This window comes from Maniola jurtina, chromosome 22, assembly GCF_905333055.1.
Source record: "Maniola jurtina chromosome 22, ilManJurt1.1, whole genome shotgun sequence".
NCBI lineage: Eukaryota > Metazoa > Arthropoda > Insecta > Lepidoptera > Nymphalidae > Maniola > Maniola jurtina.
This window is the reverse complement of record NC_060050.1, coordinates 5,785,326-5,802,146: the sequence shown is the minus strand read 5'-3', so window position 1 is coordinate 5,802,146 and position 16,821 is coordinate 5,785,326. Positions and strand designations below refer to the sequence as shown.

General features: G+C 37.0%; 3 protein-coding genes and 1 non-coding gene across 6 annotated transcripts in view; 2 read left to right on the top strand and 2 right to left on the bottom strand.

Moving 5' to 3' along the window:
- Nucleotides 1–289: 289 nt before the first annotated feature.
- Nucleotides 290–1,361, top strand: LOC123876638 (larval cuticle protein A2B-like). Its single transcript, XM_045922935.1, has 2 exons — nucleotides 290–312; nucleotides 751–1,361. Exons 1-2 carry the CDS (start codon nucleotides 301–303, stop codon nucleotides 1,276–1,278), a joined length of 540 nt encoding a protein of 179 aa, XP_045778891.1. The 5' UTR covers nucleotides 290–300; the 3' UTR covers nucleotides 1,279–1,361.
- A 1,455-nt stretch (nucleotides 1,362–2,816) lies between these two features.
- The window catches only part of LOC123876619 (protein male-specific lethal-3), a 15,343-nt gene continuing 1,338 nt past the window's right edge, over nucleotides 2,817–16,821 (top strand). Inside the window, exons 1-13 of one of the 2 annotated variants that reach the window (XM_045922907.1) lie at nucleotides 2,817–3,291; nucleotides 3,427–3,605; nucleotides 3,910–4,040; nucleotides 5,143–5,257; nucleotides 6,430–6,618; nucleotides 8,872–8,997; nucleotides 9,690–9,856; nucleotides 10,289–10,466; nucleotides 10,781–10,882; nucleotides 11,834–11,942; nucleotides 12,323–12,410; nucleotides 12,500–12,584; nucleotides 13,018–13,558. In XM_045922907.1, coding sequence (XP_045778863.1) covers nucleotides 3,109–3,291; nucleotides 3,427–3,605; nucleotides 3,910–4,040; nucleotides 5,143–5,257; nucleotides 6,430–6,618; nucleotides 8,872–8,997; nucleotides 9,690–9,856; nucleotides 10,289–10,466; nucleotides 10,781–10,882; nucleotides 11,834–11,942; nucleotides 12,323–12,410; nucleotides 12,500–12,584; nucleotides 13,018–13,090 — 1,725 coding nt within the window. In that variant the 5' untranslated portion in view covers nucleotides 2,817–3,108 and the 3' untranslated portion in view covers nucleotides 13,091–13,558. Of the gene's footprint in view, nucleotides 3,292–3,426; nucleotides 3,606–3,909; nucleotides 4,041–5,142; nucleotides 5,258–6,429; nucleotides 6,619–8,871; nucleotides 8,998–9,689; nucleotides 9,857–10,288; nucleotides 10,467–10,780; nucleotides 10,883–11,833; nucleotides 11,943–12,322; nucleotides 12,411–12,499; nucleotides 12,585–13,017; nucleotides 13,559–16,821 lie in introns of those variants that run through there. The other variant, XM_045922908.1, reaches the window with a different exon arrangement.
- On the bottom strand, nucleotides 5,670–5,760 carry LOC123877140. The gene has a single exon (XR_006798510.1). It is a non-coding gene; the product is annotated as a U6atac minor spliceosomal RNA (small nuclear RNA).
- The window catches only part of LOC123876625 (histone acetyltransferase type B catalytic subunit), a 9,232-nt gene continuing 7,200 nt past the window's right edge, over nucleotides 14,790–16,821 (bottom strand). For both annotated transcript variants that reach the window (XM_045922916.1, XM_045922917.1), the window contains exon 9: nucleotides 14,790–16,782. In XM_045922916.1, the coding sequence (XP_045778872.1) occupies nucleotides 16,615–16,782 (168 nt within the window). In that variant the 3' untranslated portion in view covers nucleotides 14,790–16,614. The remainder of the gene's footprint in view (nucleotides 16,783–16,821) is intronic.

Genomic DNA, 16,821 nt, shown 5'->3' with positions numbered 1-16,821 from the left:
GTCTGATAGATTAGATAGAATACTAGATATCTATCTAGTACTAGATATACTAAACAAATTCAAATTCGTAATTCAACTTATATCTAATCGGATAGGATTTCTAACTCAATTGTATCACGTCTTTATTTTCGGGGCTGCTACGCTGACGTCGTCGCCCCTAGGGCGCGAACTGACGGTCACTTGACGTCACGATGCAACTTGGAAGTCCGATAAGTGAAAGGGTGAGCCCCCGCTATTGGTATAAAAGCTCTATGGATCTCCCATCAACATCATTCCACATCCTCTCATCAAACCAGCACAATGGTCTTCAAGGTATACCATCAAAATACCGCACAGCGAAGTTTCAAGTTTGCCCTATTTTAAATTTTAGCTGCTTCAGCGACCGTTGCTAATTCTGTTGTAAACAATCTCTAAACTAAACTATAAATTAACAGGTCTAAAACTAATGCTATCCTTTTCCGCAGGGAAAGTTGGAAAAGTACGTCCATGACACTATTTTAGACCTTTTAACTTAGTTTAGAGATTGTGTACAAAAGAACTAAGTAACCACGATTTCTCATTTCGATTCTATAATTTTTTTCATAGATGTTTAATATTTTTTGGAACTTTTTGCCAATCTTTAGAAGTCAGTTAAAATATTCCAATTAAACAGACTGAATTTCGATTTTTTTATATTTAGGAGTATAAAAACATTGCGATATTAAACAGTATGGAGAAACAGTTATTTTAAAAAGTCTATCCTTATTTCAGTTTGTTGCACTTGCCTGCTTCGTGGCGGCTGCCAGCGCTGGCTTGCTCCCAGCCAGTCCCTACGCTGCCTATGCTGCAGCTCCCGTGTACCATGCGGCCGCTCCGGTAGCCTACGCAGCTCCCGTCGCCAAATACGCCGTCGCGCCCGTTGCGGCTCGCGTCGAGGAATACGACCCTCACCCGCAGTACAGCTTCGCTTACGACGTCCAGGACAGTCTCACCGGAGACTCCAAGACCCAACACGAAACCCGTGACGGCGACGTTGTCCAGGGCTCCTACTCCGTCGTAGACCCTGACGGTACCAAGCGCACTGTGGAGTACACCGCTGACCCCCACAACGGTTTCAACGCGGTTGTCCACAGGGAACCCCTCGGAGTAAAAGCCGTAGCTCCCGTCGTCGCTAAGGTAGCCGCTCCGGTGGCTTATGCTTCTCCCGTAGGCTACGCCGCAGCCCCTGTGGTGCACGCTGCCCCCATTGCCAAATTCGCCGCTCCAGTCGCCTATTCCAGCCCATACTATCACCACTAAATTAATGCCAAATAGTTATGGAACTAGAGATATGATCGTGTTGTGGACTCATTAGATTAAGTAAATAAATTATTTTTACTGATATAAAATGTGGATTTTCATTCAGATGCCTGCCTAGTAAAGAATATACTTGCCTAATAATAATTCTTCCTAGCTACTTTAACAATTACTTAACTAGTCAGTCTAAAAGGTAACTCCTGCGTACGTGTCCTCCGGGTGCTACTAAACGGGCGACGAACTAGGCGGCGCGGCGCCGGGCGTATTCAAATGCCATACGATTAAATAAAACAGTCTAAAACCGCTGAACTTGTTTCAGTACGAATTTTGAAAATTATGGTAAACCGATTTCAATGTGAAACGCATTGAACTACAAGTTCAATTAACTACACTTACTAAGTACACAAAAAGATTCAATGATTAGATACGTGTGATCAGTTAAGGAGTTCCTTCCTCCATCTCTGTGCATAAAAGTTACGCGGTGCAGAGAGATAGCTGTAAGTAATACCATACTTACTTTCATGTGATGATAAAACGACTAGGTAGTAGCAGGTATACTGCAGCCATGTGTCTAATATTCGAACCCGCAGCCTTGATATTTGTCTAGTTCCCACGACACGTCGGACTGGGACAACCACACGCACGCTCGCTTGCGCAATTGGATTCATGATATGCGCACCTTTGCCCTGCGGACCTTTGAGTAAGAAAACTGGGTAAAATAAAGCATGCAGGATGTTGTTAATGAGTAGATATGTGTATGTGGTCATTAAGTTAAATAACTGGTCAAGTGTCTGTCTTGTCTGCCTGAGGTAGGACTCCGTAGTCATACATGTTATTTAAAAAACCTTAGATAAAAATCGTCTTACCATAATATTATGCTAATATAAACCAAAAGCCAAAAAAATATTTATATTAAAGAAATATATTTTTTATCCATAATCTATAGTAGACTATTTATATAGATAAGTTATAATTGGTCTCTTTTATTTACAACTAATAGGTACCTAGGTAGGTAGGTATATAAGTACAGATTTTTAAAATACTTAATTTAGCGGGCTGGGGCCATGTTGGAGCTGCGATATTCAAACATTATTTATTCACACAACATTCAATTCGCGAGATTGAGATTGTGGTTCATTATTTTGTAAACGGTCGAGTTTTTCGAAAAACTAGATACACTGAAGCCGGGTAACTTCAAAAACGACATGTGAGGTTTTATTAAGAGATGTTTAAAAAATAAAATAAAGAAACATGTTTACAATAACAAAATCCAATGTCATGGAATATAAAAATTCGATTCCCACGAGAACTTTGCTAGCTATTTATTCTAGTTGTTTTCACAAACTAGCCAAGATAATTGCTTTATTCAATTTTATAAATTCGCGTTTCTAAGCATTCTAGATATGTTATTGGTCTGTGTTTCTAAGGTACCCGATTATTTTATTAATTTCTGAACGAAATTGCTTCTCCTTATATTTTATCTGTTTTCTCTGTCAATGAGTAAAATGTCAATGTCAATGTCAAATTAAAAATATTTTATTTTTGATGCGGGCCGGTCCGTCATTGATTTGTTTACAATTTTAAATTCTGAAATCACGCGAGATTTGTAGATGCGTAATTATTGTAAAATTGTATAAAAATCGAGACATGACACATGAAATATAAAATACTTTCTTTTATAAGATTAATAGTTTTGCTCTGGTTATCAGGATTAATAGGTACAAACGAGGTGCGTCTGCCGTCTGCATTCTGCACTATGTTTGCACAGTCCCACTCTAAAGTGCGCTTTGTGATATTTTATTATGTGTTTAAACTCATGTCGTCGGTGCAGTAATGTATGTGGTGATAATAGTAACTCTTTTATTATTTCAAAGAATTTTTAAACGCTACTATTCGTCGAGTTCAGATCGAGTTATGGTATCGACGAGAGGAGTTAGGTATAAGTTTAGCGAAGGGGAGCGTGTGTTGTGTTATGAACCAGATCCTACAAAAGCAAAAGTTTTGTATGACTCCAAGGTTTGTTTGATAAAGTTTCTCACATTAAGTGCTTATAAAATAATATATAAACTGGGGGTAATAATGATATTAGCTGATAATGTATACCTAAGGAATGAAAACATCAAACTCATGAATTATTTTTTGATTTTCCAGGTTTTGGAAGTTATAGAGAGTAAGGATAAGCGTGGACGTCGCACTGTAGAGTATCTGATACATTTCCAAGGTTGGAATTCTTCCTGGGATCGTTGTGTTAGTGAAGACTTTGTGTTAAAAGATACCGAAGAAAACAGGCAGTTGCAGAGAGACCTGGCTGAAAAATCTCAGCTTCAGTTGTAATAATAATTTCTCTATTGCATAAGTTTATAAAATTCATAAATTGTATTTTATTGCTGTTGCAGAAAGGAATCGAAATAATTAGATCTAGACTAAATATAGACTAGATTTAAATCTATCAATATAGTATAAATTCTAGCCAAATAGGTAGACTTAACTAAACAAAAATGGCAGGAGTAAATGTATTCCTACTTATTACTTTCATAGCTCCCTGTGAAAATAAATAGCACTATCCTGTCATTTTTTGTAAATAGATTTCATGGTCATTAGAGATGAACTATAAAGTTACAATTATTCTTTCAGGGGAGCATACTTGTACAGACGAGAACGTAAAAAGGGCAACAGCACAAATTCTGGTTCCGGGCCAGCTAAAAGACCCCGCCATGGCTTCAGCGACGATGGTTCTTCCAGTAGCACGCAACCTGATCCTGATGGTACTAACCTATGTTTGATAAATTTATTGTCAAATCTTCGTATCAAATCTTGAAATATCAAAGAGTCACAGAATCTTAAATATTATCAACTTGAAATGGACTTACATTTATTCAAAATCCTCAAAAATTTTGATTTATTTATTGAAATCTATTTTTTATAGTCCAAGGCAATATAGTCGCCATCTGCCAATCCGCACTTGGCCAGTGCGGTATACAAGGGCCAAACCCTACTCATTGTAAGACGAGACCTGTACTCAGTAGTGAACCATCGATGGATTGATCATGATGATGATGATATAATATAGGATGGAAATTAGATTTTCCAGAATAAAATTAGCCTATATCTCATAAAAACCCATTTAACTAAAAGTTGTGACACACAGATGACCATTTTTAACCGACTTCCAAAAAAGGAGGAGGTTCTCAATTCGTCGGGATCTTTTTTTTTTTTTTTTATGTATGTTCCCCGATTACTCAAAGACCCCTGGACCGATTTGGAAATTTTTTTTTTTGTTTGAAAGGGTATACTGTGCAGGTGGTCCCATATAAATTTGGTGAAGATCTGATGAATATCTTCGGAGATGGAGAACAGAACTCCTCAATGGATAACAGCAAATTGCTCACGATCACTGTAATAGCTTAGTAAACAGTAGGGTTTTAACTGGGCATAGCATATTATAGTACAGTGGGGCCAATAAAAATTGTGAAATAAAAAAATTTCAAAAGAAAAATAAAACCGACTTCAAAAACCAAAAACACTAAAAAGTAGAAAATAATTTTTGTTTAGCTACACATGTAATGTACCTAGGTATGAAGTCGGGCGAGCTTCACTCTTGGATTTCTAATTTTGTTTTAATATGCTCGCTCGACTTCATACCTAGGTACATTACATGTGTAGCTAAACAAAAATTATTTTCTACTTTTTAGTGTTTTTGGTTTTTGAAGTCGGTTTTATTTTTCTTTTGAAAATTTTTTTCCCATTTATATTTGTATGAATAGCAGAACCAAAAGGAATAACTAAAAACTTTCCCTTCAAAACTCTGTAAACCTTTTTCATGTTTATTTCTATGTTATTACTGTGTGATGTAATTCCCACTTCCAGATGGTGAGACAGGTGATACAGACTCTTCATCAGAGTCAGCATCCAGTGCTCAACCCAATTCTCCCCCCAACTTGAACCCTGGCAGAGCCAGTATAATATTACCATCGGCTCTTAGGTAACTATTTACACTGGATTTGGATGATGGCTACAACCTTACCATGTGAATTTAGGTTTTTTAGAAATCCTGTGGGAACAACTTAATTTTCTGGGACAAAAATTAATCTATGACCCGTCTGGGATGTAAGCTATCTATGTTCCACATCAAAATCAGTTTAACGCATGGATCGTAAAAACGTAGCAGACAGACATTTTCGCATTATTATAACATTACAATGCCGGCGACTTCGTCCGCGTGGATTTATGTTTTTAAAACGTGCAACGTGATTGAAGGACAAACCAACACACTTAGTGTAGTACTAGTATGGATATTGTATGTGTCATGAAAGATGAAAATTACTCAACAATCTACACAAACATTTCATTTTTGAATTTTTTCTTGAACTATCTGTATTTAACAATCACATCTCAAAAAAATGTGGTAAAGTTGTGCCTTCACCATTTTAATGTGTTCCATCCTTGTCAAGGGGAGTGCTAACCGTCTCTCCTTTCAATAGACACAATGTAGTGTGACTCTACTATCCTTATATACTCTACTATGGTAAAAACACTGATAGCGTGAGTTAGGAATAAGATTATTTTATTGAGAAAAAAACGTTTAATTAATGTAAATTTAGTTTCTATAATATGAATTACCATGATTATCATTTATTGCAGTGATATTTTTAATTATTAAATTAAAAAAAGTACTTGAACAATTTGGAATATCTTGTTTAACTAAATATTATTTCAGCGCCATCTATCGACGATAGGAGTAACTATTTATTTGGGTGGTGGGTTAAATGGCGCTACATAATTTCTATTTCGTTTTTATTTTAATAATAATTATAAAGGAACTAAACATTTATCTGTACTTGTATATAACTAGCTTAAGCTCTAGGCTTTGCCTGCGTTAAATATAATATAATAGTAACATAATTTCTATTTTTACATAATATTTTAATCTTTTACGCCTCGACCGCGTAATCAATACAGCGAACCTCCTTTTTCGCTTAACGTAAGGCAAAGGTGCAGCCGTTTAGCGAAACATCACCATATTGCGAAACAGTAATGAAATTGTCTTTTCCAATTTGTAATGTGGAGATTTGATTATGAGCCCATTTTTTTTTAATTCAGATATAAGTTAGCCCTTGACTGCAATTTCACAAATTGCACGCACTATACTCGTAGGGATCGTCTGACATTCGACTACCACCTGGTGGTGAAGCGCGGGCGGCTGTCGCGGCTGCCGGCGTCGCCGTGCGTGGCGCACATCCTGGAGTCCTTCGTGAAGTGGTTCGCGCGCGCGGGCGCGTGGAACCCGCCGCGCGCGCGCCACGACCCCACGCACAAACCCGACATGCTCGATGTTTCGTGCAGGTGACACTTTTTTAACTACACTCCTTTGCAAAAAAACGGGCTCATATACGAATAAACGGTGTGAGCTCCTGTCATAAGAAGTGATTTTTTCAGAACATGTTCTCATTCTCTTTGTGCTAAAGTTAGCTTATAGACGATGAGGATGCTTCTAGCTGCCAACATCAATGCAGTTGGTGGCCAGTTATAGCCTTTAAGTTACTCTGTGAGCACTGGATTGTTTGAGGAGTTGTGTCGAACTCAAAATAATTGTCCAGATGCAGCGTGAACTATAAATCTGCTTCTATGCACCTATTTTATTTATTAGTAGCTCTTTTAGCATGATGTGGAGAATTATAGGTTCAATCAGACACTCTATCTCAAAATGAAAATGAGTTATTTCTGTGCCAGACACTGCTGTTGCTGTTGAGCCGCAAAAGGGAAACAAAAAGAAACGTTATCTCATTTATAATTAATATTAGCATCAAATCTCAATGCAGTAGTTCACCGCAACTACGCAGTTCGCAGTCAGAACGATTGTAGATGCGGCTCGCGCACCAATTCGCAATAATCTCGATGCAATGACACATATGCGCTCACTTAGCGCACCTGTGATGAATATAGAGCATGTGCTCTCTTATTGAACGCTATATTATGTAAAAATATAGCCTACATTTGAAAATAAATGTCGAAATTCTGAACACGCGAAAGCAACTTGCTTACGAAAGTTGAAACAATGCAGTGTTATTTTGACTCATTAGGGGCTTTTTTTCATGTCAAATCTATACAATTTTATATTTGGTTAGATTGACTGCAATGTCAACTAAGCATGGCAAAGTAAGGAATATTACATGCAGAGGTTCGACGAAGCCGTCTAAACAGAGCAATCGAGCGGTAAGTGGAGACGAAGGATCGACCCGAACTGGTCCACGTAGTTATGGCTCCATGTTGAAGGATCGTCGTGGTCGTCATTTACCACGCGACCAAAGTCGTCGCCGTCGGACTACTGACTCCCTTTATACTGTGGCCATGTGACGAAGGAGTCAAATGGCAATCACCTGGAAGGAGTAGCAATTTAGATCAATATAGATGCTCCAGGCTGTACCTACTCACGTGGTTAATCTATGCAAGCCTGACTAGTTTCAAACCTATCCGGGGTAATTTTCACATGGTTTCCTGGAGCATATAGATGCTCCAGGAAACCATGTGAAAATATAGATATAGATCTATACTAATACATATAAAGCTCATATGGTTATTTGAACGATACCATAACCGAATCACACGTTTTTAAAATTTTTGTCTGTCTGTCTGTTTGAAAAGGCTAATCTTCGGAACGGTTGAACCGATTTTAACGGGACTTTCACAGACAAGTAGAGGATTCATCAGGGTGTAACATAGGCTACTTTTTTAACCGACTTTCAAAAAAGGAGTTGTGTTTTTCTACCTATGTATACCGAAATCTCCGAGATTTCTGAACCGATTTGCGTAATTTTTTTTTTAATCGATAGAAGAACTTTGCGACATTGTTTCATAAAAAATTTGGATTCCAACTCCTCAATCCTGTTGCTGCAGGGGACCTGACCACCAAGACTGATGGGATAGAATCTAAATCCACGCGGACGAAGTCGCGGGCATCAGCTAGTCTATAATATAAAAATGAATCGCAAAATGTGTTGGTAAGCGCATAACTCAACAACGCCTGGACCAATTTGGCCAAATCTTTTTTTTAAATGTTCGTTGAAGTTCAAGGATGGTTTTTACGGCGAGAAAAATTAGAATTATTGCTGGAAAAACCCTAAAAATAGCCCTTTTCTTTTTCCCATACAAATGATTTCTAACTAAAACGTAGTCAATTTGAGCTTTATTGCTATGGTATAAAGTTCATATTAAATTACAAGCACTCACTATTGTCTAAGCAATGTAGGGGGTGACGGTTCTGTTCAGGAGAATTTTTTAAAATACGTAGGCACAAAAACTGCCACATTACAAATCTTTTTGACAGGACGAAGTCTGTCGGGTCAGCTAGTTTATAATAGAAATCACTCATGATAGTTTGAACACTTTTTTTTTTCATTTTAGTAATTTACATATGTACTTTCAGGAAGGTTTTAGTATATCAAAATCATAACCCTTCCTTTCGGCTTTGCCGTAGTCTGGTAAAAATACACCTTGGTATCATTCATATGTATGAAGTAATACGCATTACTTAAATCACCAATATTTTTGATATTTATACCGATTTCTGAACTGATTTGAAAAATATATTTTTTTTAGGTTAAATTTACTCAGGGAGGTAGCGGATGGACTGAGGGTATACTTCGACTTCATACTGCGCGGGCATCTACTTTACAAGCAGGAAGCGGAACAGTATTACGAATATTGCGGGCAATATGTCGAAGAGTAAGTTTCATTGTTTGAGGACCGATTTTTCAATCGCCAAGAAACTTAACTGAGGCCCGCGACTTCGTCCGCGTGGATTAAGATTTTTGAAAATCCCGTGGGAATCCTTTTATTTTCCGGGATAAAAAGTAATTATATGTCTAAGCCTATGTGACTCTCCAGGTCTTTTTAAACCACATCCATCGCTTCATTGCGACGTGATTGATAGATAAACCAACAAACAAACACACTTTCGCATTTATAATATGGATAGTGATATATATGGATAAGTCTGACATTTTGAATGATTTCCAATACTTTTAAAACGTTTTTATTCTTCCGATATATTATTTGGCGATTGAAAAATTGGCCCTAAATTAAATATTGATAATAAACATACACCCACACACACGCATTAAGGTAACTTGTAAATTACGTATCACTTGTAACTTTTCAAAGTTATGTGTTTTTTGGACAATTAAGTATCATCCTCATCCTTCAACGGCGAAGAAAAACATCGTGAGGAAACTTCTCATCTGGGAGTTCTCCATAATGTTCTCAAAGGTGAGTGTGTAGTCTGTTCAGCTTGGTAGATTATGGCCAAAACCTTCTCATTTTGTAAGGAGACCCGTGCTCAGTAGTGAGCCGACGAATGATAGATGATAATGAAAATTAACTTCCACTGATGCGAAGGTATTGCCTCGTTCCCACAGACCGGATATAAAGTCAGAGCCCGACGATGAAGATGAAGAGAACCAAGATCCTGCGCAAGAAGAGGCCGCGAGAGAAGTGGAGGCGGTGGAGAACGACCTTAAGAGCCCTAAATTGCCAGAGTATTCCCACTTACCGCCAGACCCCGACCACGGAGAAAACGGAGAGGGTATGAACAATGAATCTTATTATAATCAGTATTAAACTAAACGTTAGAGTAATATTCAATAGACATATTTACAAAAGAAACTAATCGTCTATGAAATCTCAGCATTATCAAAATTTAATTTTCCCACATTTTAGGGCTTCTGGAAGAATTTTTTCCAATAGAGAAAAGCTGTTTGTCTTGTACAGTGTGCACATCTTTTTAATATATAATTATGTTTTAGTTTTAAATTATTGGTACACAAATAAATAAATCAATCAATTAATCTATTTGTATCGTACCTAAGGTTTAGATTCCTTAACAAACAACCTATAGTATTTATTAATAAATGTAGGTATTCAATTCATTGATATATTTTTTTAAATATCAACTTTGCTATGGAAAACCAGCAAGCTGAAGCTTCGGTCTTCCTTCATCTTGCTTTTAATTCTGTAGAGCCAATAGCAGAGAACCATGAAGCCGAGGCGGAGGCGGAGGCGGAGGCGGAAGACGAGGCGGAGGTGAAGACAGAGATCGAGGAGACGCCTGAGGGCGCGAGGAGCTCGCCCCGAACCGATGACGGTGCGCGGCGGGAACCGCAGGCCGCGCCGCGATCACATAGCCTCGCCAGGAGGTAAGCACTTATCACTTCTCTAGAGCCAATAGCAGAGAACCACTAAGACGAGGCAGAGGGAAAGGCTGAGAGCAATGAGACATTACTCGCCCAGAACAGACGACGTAACCCAGGGCCGCGCCGCGAACACGCAACCTCGCCAAAATCACGTCAAAATAAACGCAACACAGTAAACTTTAAATAATAACAACGCCAGAAGACTTGCTTCGTCGCCCCTTCAATCCAAAGGACTTTAGAGTGTTTTTTCAGTTTTGACTGTAACATGTGTAATTATAATTTTATTTATACTATATTATTATTCGTATTTTATACAGACTCCGTTCACACAAGTCAGCGGTGTCGCAGTCAGAAAATGAAGAGCCAGCGCCGTCCACCTCCACGGGGGAACAAAGAACGTTTGAAACATTATCTTCAAGGTGAGAAGTAACAATAATAGATATTTCATTCGTTCCCATAGTAATAATAATTAATTAGAAGTTATATTCAAAACTAATAAACGAAAAAAAAAATTGAAATAACAAAATAAATAACGGTTTTTTTTAATAAAGTCAGTCGACCAAAAAGGCTAAATAAATCTGCCTTTTATATTAATTATTATAAGTGTGCTTTGACGCTTTTAAACAAAAGTAGACTTAAAAGCGCTTTTCCTTGAAACATCCACTTTAACCAAAATGTATTTCGATTCGATGACTTCACAATATGGCGGAAATTCAGCACATTTCTTAGTTTGAACTAGAGATAGGCACTGCTGCTGCTTTTAAATCATTTTCATATGGTGATGTTTTTTTTAACCCCCGACCCAAAAAGAGGGGTGTTATAAGTTTAACGTGTGTATCTGTGTATCTGTGTGTCTGTGTATCTGTCTGTGGCATCGTAGCGCCTAAACAAATGAACCGATTTTAATTTACTTTTTTTTGTTTGAAAGGTGGCTTGATTGAGAGTGTTCTTAGCTATAATCCAAAAAAATTGGTTCAGCCGTTTAAGAGTTATCAGCTCTTTTCTAGTTTTCTTGTAGAAAAGAAGGTTATATAACCGTTAGGTTCATAATATTATGTCAATTGACAAATGTCAAGCTGTCAAGATGGACGTTGCCTAAATACATAATTATTTATTTGAAAATGATGTTTTGGAAAACTCAGATACTTTAGATCGTAGGCGCGGAATAGTCCAAGAAAATCAGTTCAGCCGTTTGAAAGTTATCAGGTCTTTTCGGTCTTTTCTAGTTACTGTAACCTTCACTTGTCGGGGGTGTTATAAATTTTTAATTTACACTTGTTACTCACATTAGTTGATGATTTCATCACATGAATAGTCTTTTCATGTGATTTTTCACTCTAAGATGGCCCATATCTAATATGTTCTCGCAGCGTGGGCAGCAGCGGCTCCTCGATGAGCGAGAGCTGGGCGCGGCCGGCGCGCGCTCTGCCCGCGCCCGCCGCGCCCGCGCGCAACCCGCTCTCGCAGCTGCTCGACAAGGTAGGCGTGAATAAGTAATCCATACTAATATTATAAATGCGAAAGAGTGTCTGTCTGTCTGCTAGCTTTTCACGGCCCAACAGTTTAACCGATTTTGATGAAATTATGAACAAAGTTAGCTTACATAGGCCACTTTTTATCCCCGAAAATCAAAGGGTTCCCACAGGATTCTTAAAGGTCCATCCATTGACCGATTTATATGAAATTTGGTACAGAGGTGGCTTGCATCCCGGAAATAGACATGGCAACTTTTTATGCCGAGAAATCAAAGAGTTCCCTCGGAATTTTTAAAAAAGCAAACTGGACGAAGTCATCAGTTTAAATAGAGTACGGAATCTGTATTTACCTTTTCAACAATTTATATTTTCTATTGTTACTAGGTAGCAAAATGGCAGTTAGTACCGCGCGAGGATACAGAACACCTTCCTTGTAGAGTCTATGGCGCCATTCACCTAGCGAGGCTCTTTGGTGAATATACTTGCTAAATTCTATTATTATAAATTATAAGCTGATTTAAAATAACTGAAATTACAACTTTATAATATCTTTTGTTTCAGTTAAGCTACCTGACTTTTTAAATGCAACACAGATGCCCGATTTCAAGTTGAAATTAATATTAAAACATATAGATATGTTTGTACAGTGAGTATACATTTTAAACAAGATAAAGTTGAAAACTAAAACCCGACTACGTAAACGCGGAAATATTATAGTAAAATTGTTTTTCTGTCGCTCGGTATATTTTCATGTTGTAGTACATTTATATTCATAGACTCAGAATTTTCTCCTCTTTGGAAAGCGGGCTTGGAAGGGGTATAGCACTTTTTTTTATTAAACCCATACCTCTTATCGGTTTCTACACGGCATCGTACTGGAACGCTAAATCGCTTGGCGGCACAGCTTTGCTAATAGGGTGGTAATTATCTCTATCGCTCCCTATCCCTGGTGGGATGGTATTAATCCCAATCATCATCCCTGCGGAAAAAAATATCACCAGATTTAGACCTGCCAATTTATTTAGAAGATTGTGTACAACAGAATTAGCCACAATTTCTTTATTTTTTGTTTATTTTAGGTACCTGGAGGAACACAGCGAGTGGTTCGGAGAAATGTTTTACATAACAGACGGCGTGTCGCGGTCGCATTGAATCACACAAAATGTACATAGGAATAATTATGTTGATCCTTTAGAGATTACTAAGTTACAAGAGATAGACGCAAGCCACATTGTGGATTACGATGGCTCAGCTTAGCCTTGCTGAGCTTTGGCTTCTTTTCTACTTTGGTTCACACCGTCAGCGATTTTGCTAAGGCGATCTGTGGTATAGCGAGGCGATTAGCTCTACCCGGTAATGGTAGTGTGCTTAGTGTTAGATTTTACATCTCATCAATGTTGATAGAATTCGTGCATCAAAACAGTAACTTTAGAGTAAATGGCCCTTATTAAGACATATACTGAAAAATCTACGTATTCTTGTTTTTTTGAGATAATTTTATCTTTTTTTTTTTACATGTTGACTTATATCGATACATGTCGAGTTAAAATAGATGGCTCCTACTGTATAGTAAGTCATCTGAAAAATTCCAATTTTACGGGAGAGCGTGTCAAAGATAAATCAATAATTTTCAAATACGTACATATCAAAAATTGCGGAACCGGCAAGATTCGAACCTGCCTCTTCTGGGTTTGCGCCCGACGCGCTGACCGCTAATAGCTACGGTTTCGCTTACTGCCAGTGCTCATAAAAATATAAGACAAATAAAATCATTACTTTAATAAATCGTAGCTGCTGAATTTGTATCAGTAGGTAAAATAAGTTAGATTGTCTCTGAAAATGTTTGTATTTATTTCAAGTTTGTGACTTGGGCTGATATGGTCTTTATCAAATCCGTCTAAAAGTCAAAATACGTAAAAATGCTAGTTGACTCACAATACAGCAATCAAAATCATCGAACTTTCTTTGTCTGTGATCATTTCCGAAAAAGCGTAAAATACTGTACTGATGCTTTCTATAAGACTATAGATAGTTGCTTTTCGGTGTGAACCTAGTACACTATCACCTGTATTCACAAACATTACTATGAAGTCTCATAGTGCGCTCGAACGCATAATGTATCCACCAATCAGATTACTGTATCACGTCAATTTACAATGATCTGATTGGTGGAACCTACACTATGCGTTCGAGCGCACTGTGAGACCTCATAGTAATGATTGTGAATACAGCCGTGTATGTTAGCCAGATCATCATCATCTAAGATGGGCCATCATTGCGCAAGCCTCGCGGGCGATGGCTGGTGTGGCCTGCACTATAGCTTCACCATTGATTCATTTACATGGTTTTTTTGAATTTGTATATTCGGTTCTAAGCTCTGACTACAAAAACTAAGCTCTGAATTAGGTGTAGTTATTAGGTAGAATAGATTTTTATTGAAATCAACTTTTTGTTGACCATAATAGTAAGTCTAATTAGTAATAATTGAACATAATAATTAGTATAAATAATTGTACAAACTATTATTACTATGTAGTAATTAATTATTTTGACCCAATCAATGATTTTATTTTAATGAATGATATTGAATTATGTATATACCTGAATTGAGGTATGTATTTCGATAGTTTTAAGTTCACAGATCTCATATCAAAGTTTGCTTTATTTTTTATATTGAATACTAAATAAATAATGTGAAGACGATTCGCTCTTTTATTTAAATTCTTTGAGCAGAAAAATCACTTTGGCCCACTACTTTGTCTATTTGTCTTTTAAAACTCAAACTTGATCAAAATCCAGTCAACGGGTTCAGCATTAAAAACTGCTTGTAAATTGTAAAGAAAATGACCAATGAAATTACAAACATTTTTTATTACAAGGAAAGTTTCAAAAAAATTATAAGGAATAACAAAAACCTGACAACTGAATCACATTGAAATGTTGAAAGTAAATAAAAATAAAAAAGTGTAAGGCACAAGTTCAAAAAATATAACATCAATTTGTTTTAATAATGTTTATCCACCACTTTACTCCCTAGTGTACACTCGGACGGCGAATTAATATATTGGTTTTTGTCCAGGGGTCCAGGGTGGATTTTTGTGAACACAGATTTCCGAGTATACATCATAGGGTAGCTATTTTAGGGTGGATAAACTGAACAAGCGAATTTCAACAATAATGGAAATTGTCTTTTGTAGAATGACGAACCGTAGACAATTTGGCGTCAATGATCTTGGAACTTTCGTATACAATTTATTGACTTTAATATAACAGAGATGACATACACTCACATTTTCAATTATAGTCCGTAAAAATGACTTTCACGCGCCATTTTAACTCTATTTTGTCAACTGTAATGTCAAAAGTACGGATCACCTTTAATAAAATGGCGCGTGAGAAGTCACATATTTATACGTTTTTTTAATAAACAAACAACACTAAACAAGATTCACTGACCAAATATATAAAGAAACAACTCACATCTTCAACTATAGCACTTTTTCGACATTTCGCTAGAAATGTTATTGATTATCAAAATTTTTATCCATTTTGCCTCACCTTACTAAGAACTTATACAGAAAAACACAAAGGAATTAGTGGTAATCTTCTTTTGCACTTTTTAAGACTTTCAGTCGAGACTTTCGATTGTTCAAGAGTATTTTAAATAGCCTGCCATATTTAAGAACGTGCACTGACAAACTCAAAAGATTTTAAATTTTAGGCATACGGCTATTGTGGCTAATTCTGTAGTACACAATCTCTAAACTAAATGGATATGTCTAAATAAAGGATGTAACCAGAATGCTAGCAAAAACAGGTGATACTAAGTATTGATGATTACTCATAAGATACCATAAAAAAACTACTAAAATGAAATTTAAAATACCCTGTGTTTTTTGAAAGTTCACAATATATTGCAAATATAACATCTGACTAACGCTAGAGGTCAACGAATGTTCCGTAAATAGGCCACTCGAAGTCAATACCGCGTCGTAAGTGGGGCATTGACTCCGAGTTTTGCACGCATGCAATGCAAGTTTGAAAATACTAAATCACTAAAACTACAAGATAATGCAAATGGTCATTGGCATTGAATTATGGTAAGGTAGTAGGTAAGTAACTAAGTTTTTGCTAGTGTTCTGGTTACACCCTGTATAGTGATATCCTTTTCTGTAGGGAGTATTGTGAAAGTGATAGCAATGGATTTAGACCTTTGATTTTACCATTTTAGTTCAGAGATTGTGTATTACAGAATTAGCTAAATTCAAAAAACATTAAATAATCACACTCAGCTTTCATTAGATGGACTATCTATCGGTCTGCTAAACACATCACCGCCCCGCTCTTTTTCAATGGACAGGCACCCTTAGGCTCAATTTACAATGATAGAGAATCGAAGCGAATTTCTAAAATATTACATAGCATATTTACTTCTATCTCCATGACAGTGTAAGACAACAATTTCTACAGAGCAAAATAATGCGGGCATTCCCGCGAATTTTTTCACCCCAATTTTTTGTTTTACTTGATGGAGTATAAATCAACATGTTATGTAAGTAATATTCTAGAAATTAGCTTTGATTCCCTGTCAATGTAAATTGAGCCTAAGTGGTAGTTTTCGAAGAACATTTGACACTTGAGACATGTTTCTTACATAGGTTAATCAATGGCATGGGTTAGTCTTGTTGCATCCTGTGTATGATGCGTCGGTACTCGTCCTCCAAGGCCAGGTACTGGGTAGAGAGCCGCGCGTGCGTTTCTCCTAGCCCCGTGGTGGTAATGGCCGCCGCATATTCTTCTGGTTTTAAAACTTTTTCTAATTTCTTCATTTCTAACTTCTTTTTCTGCAAATATAAATAAGTAATAACAATAAGCATAATACA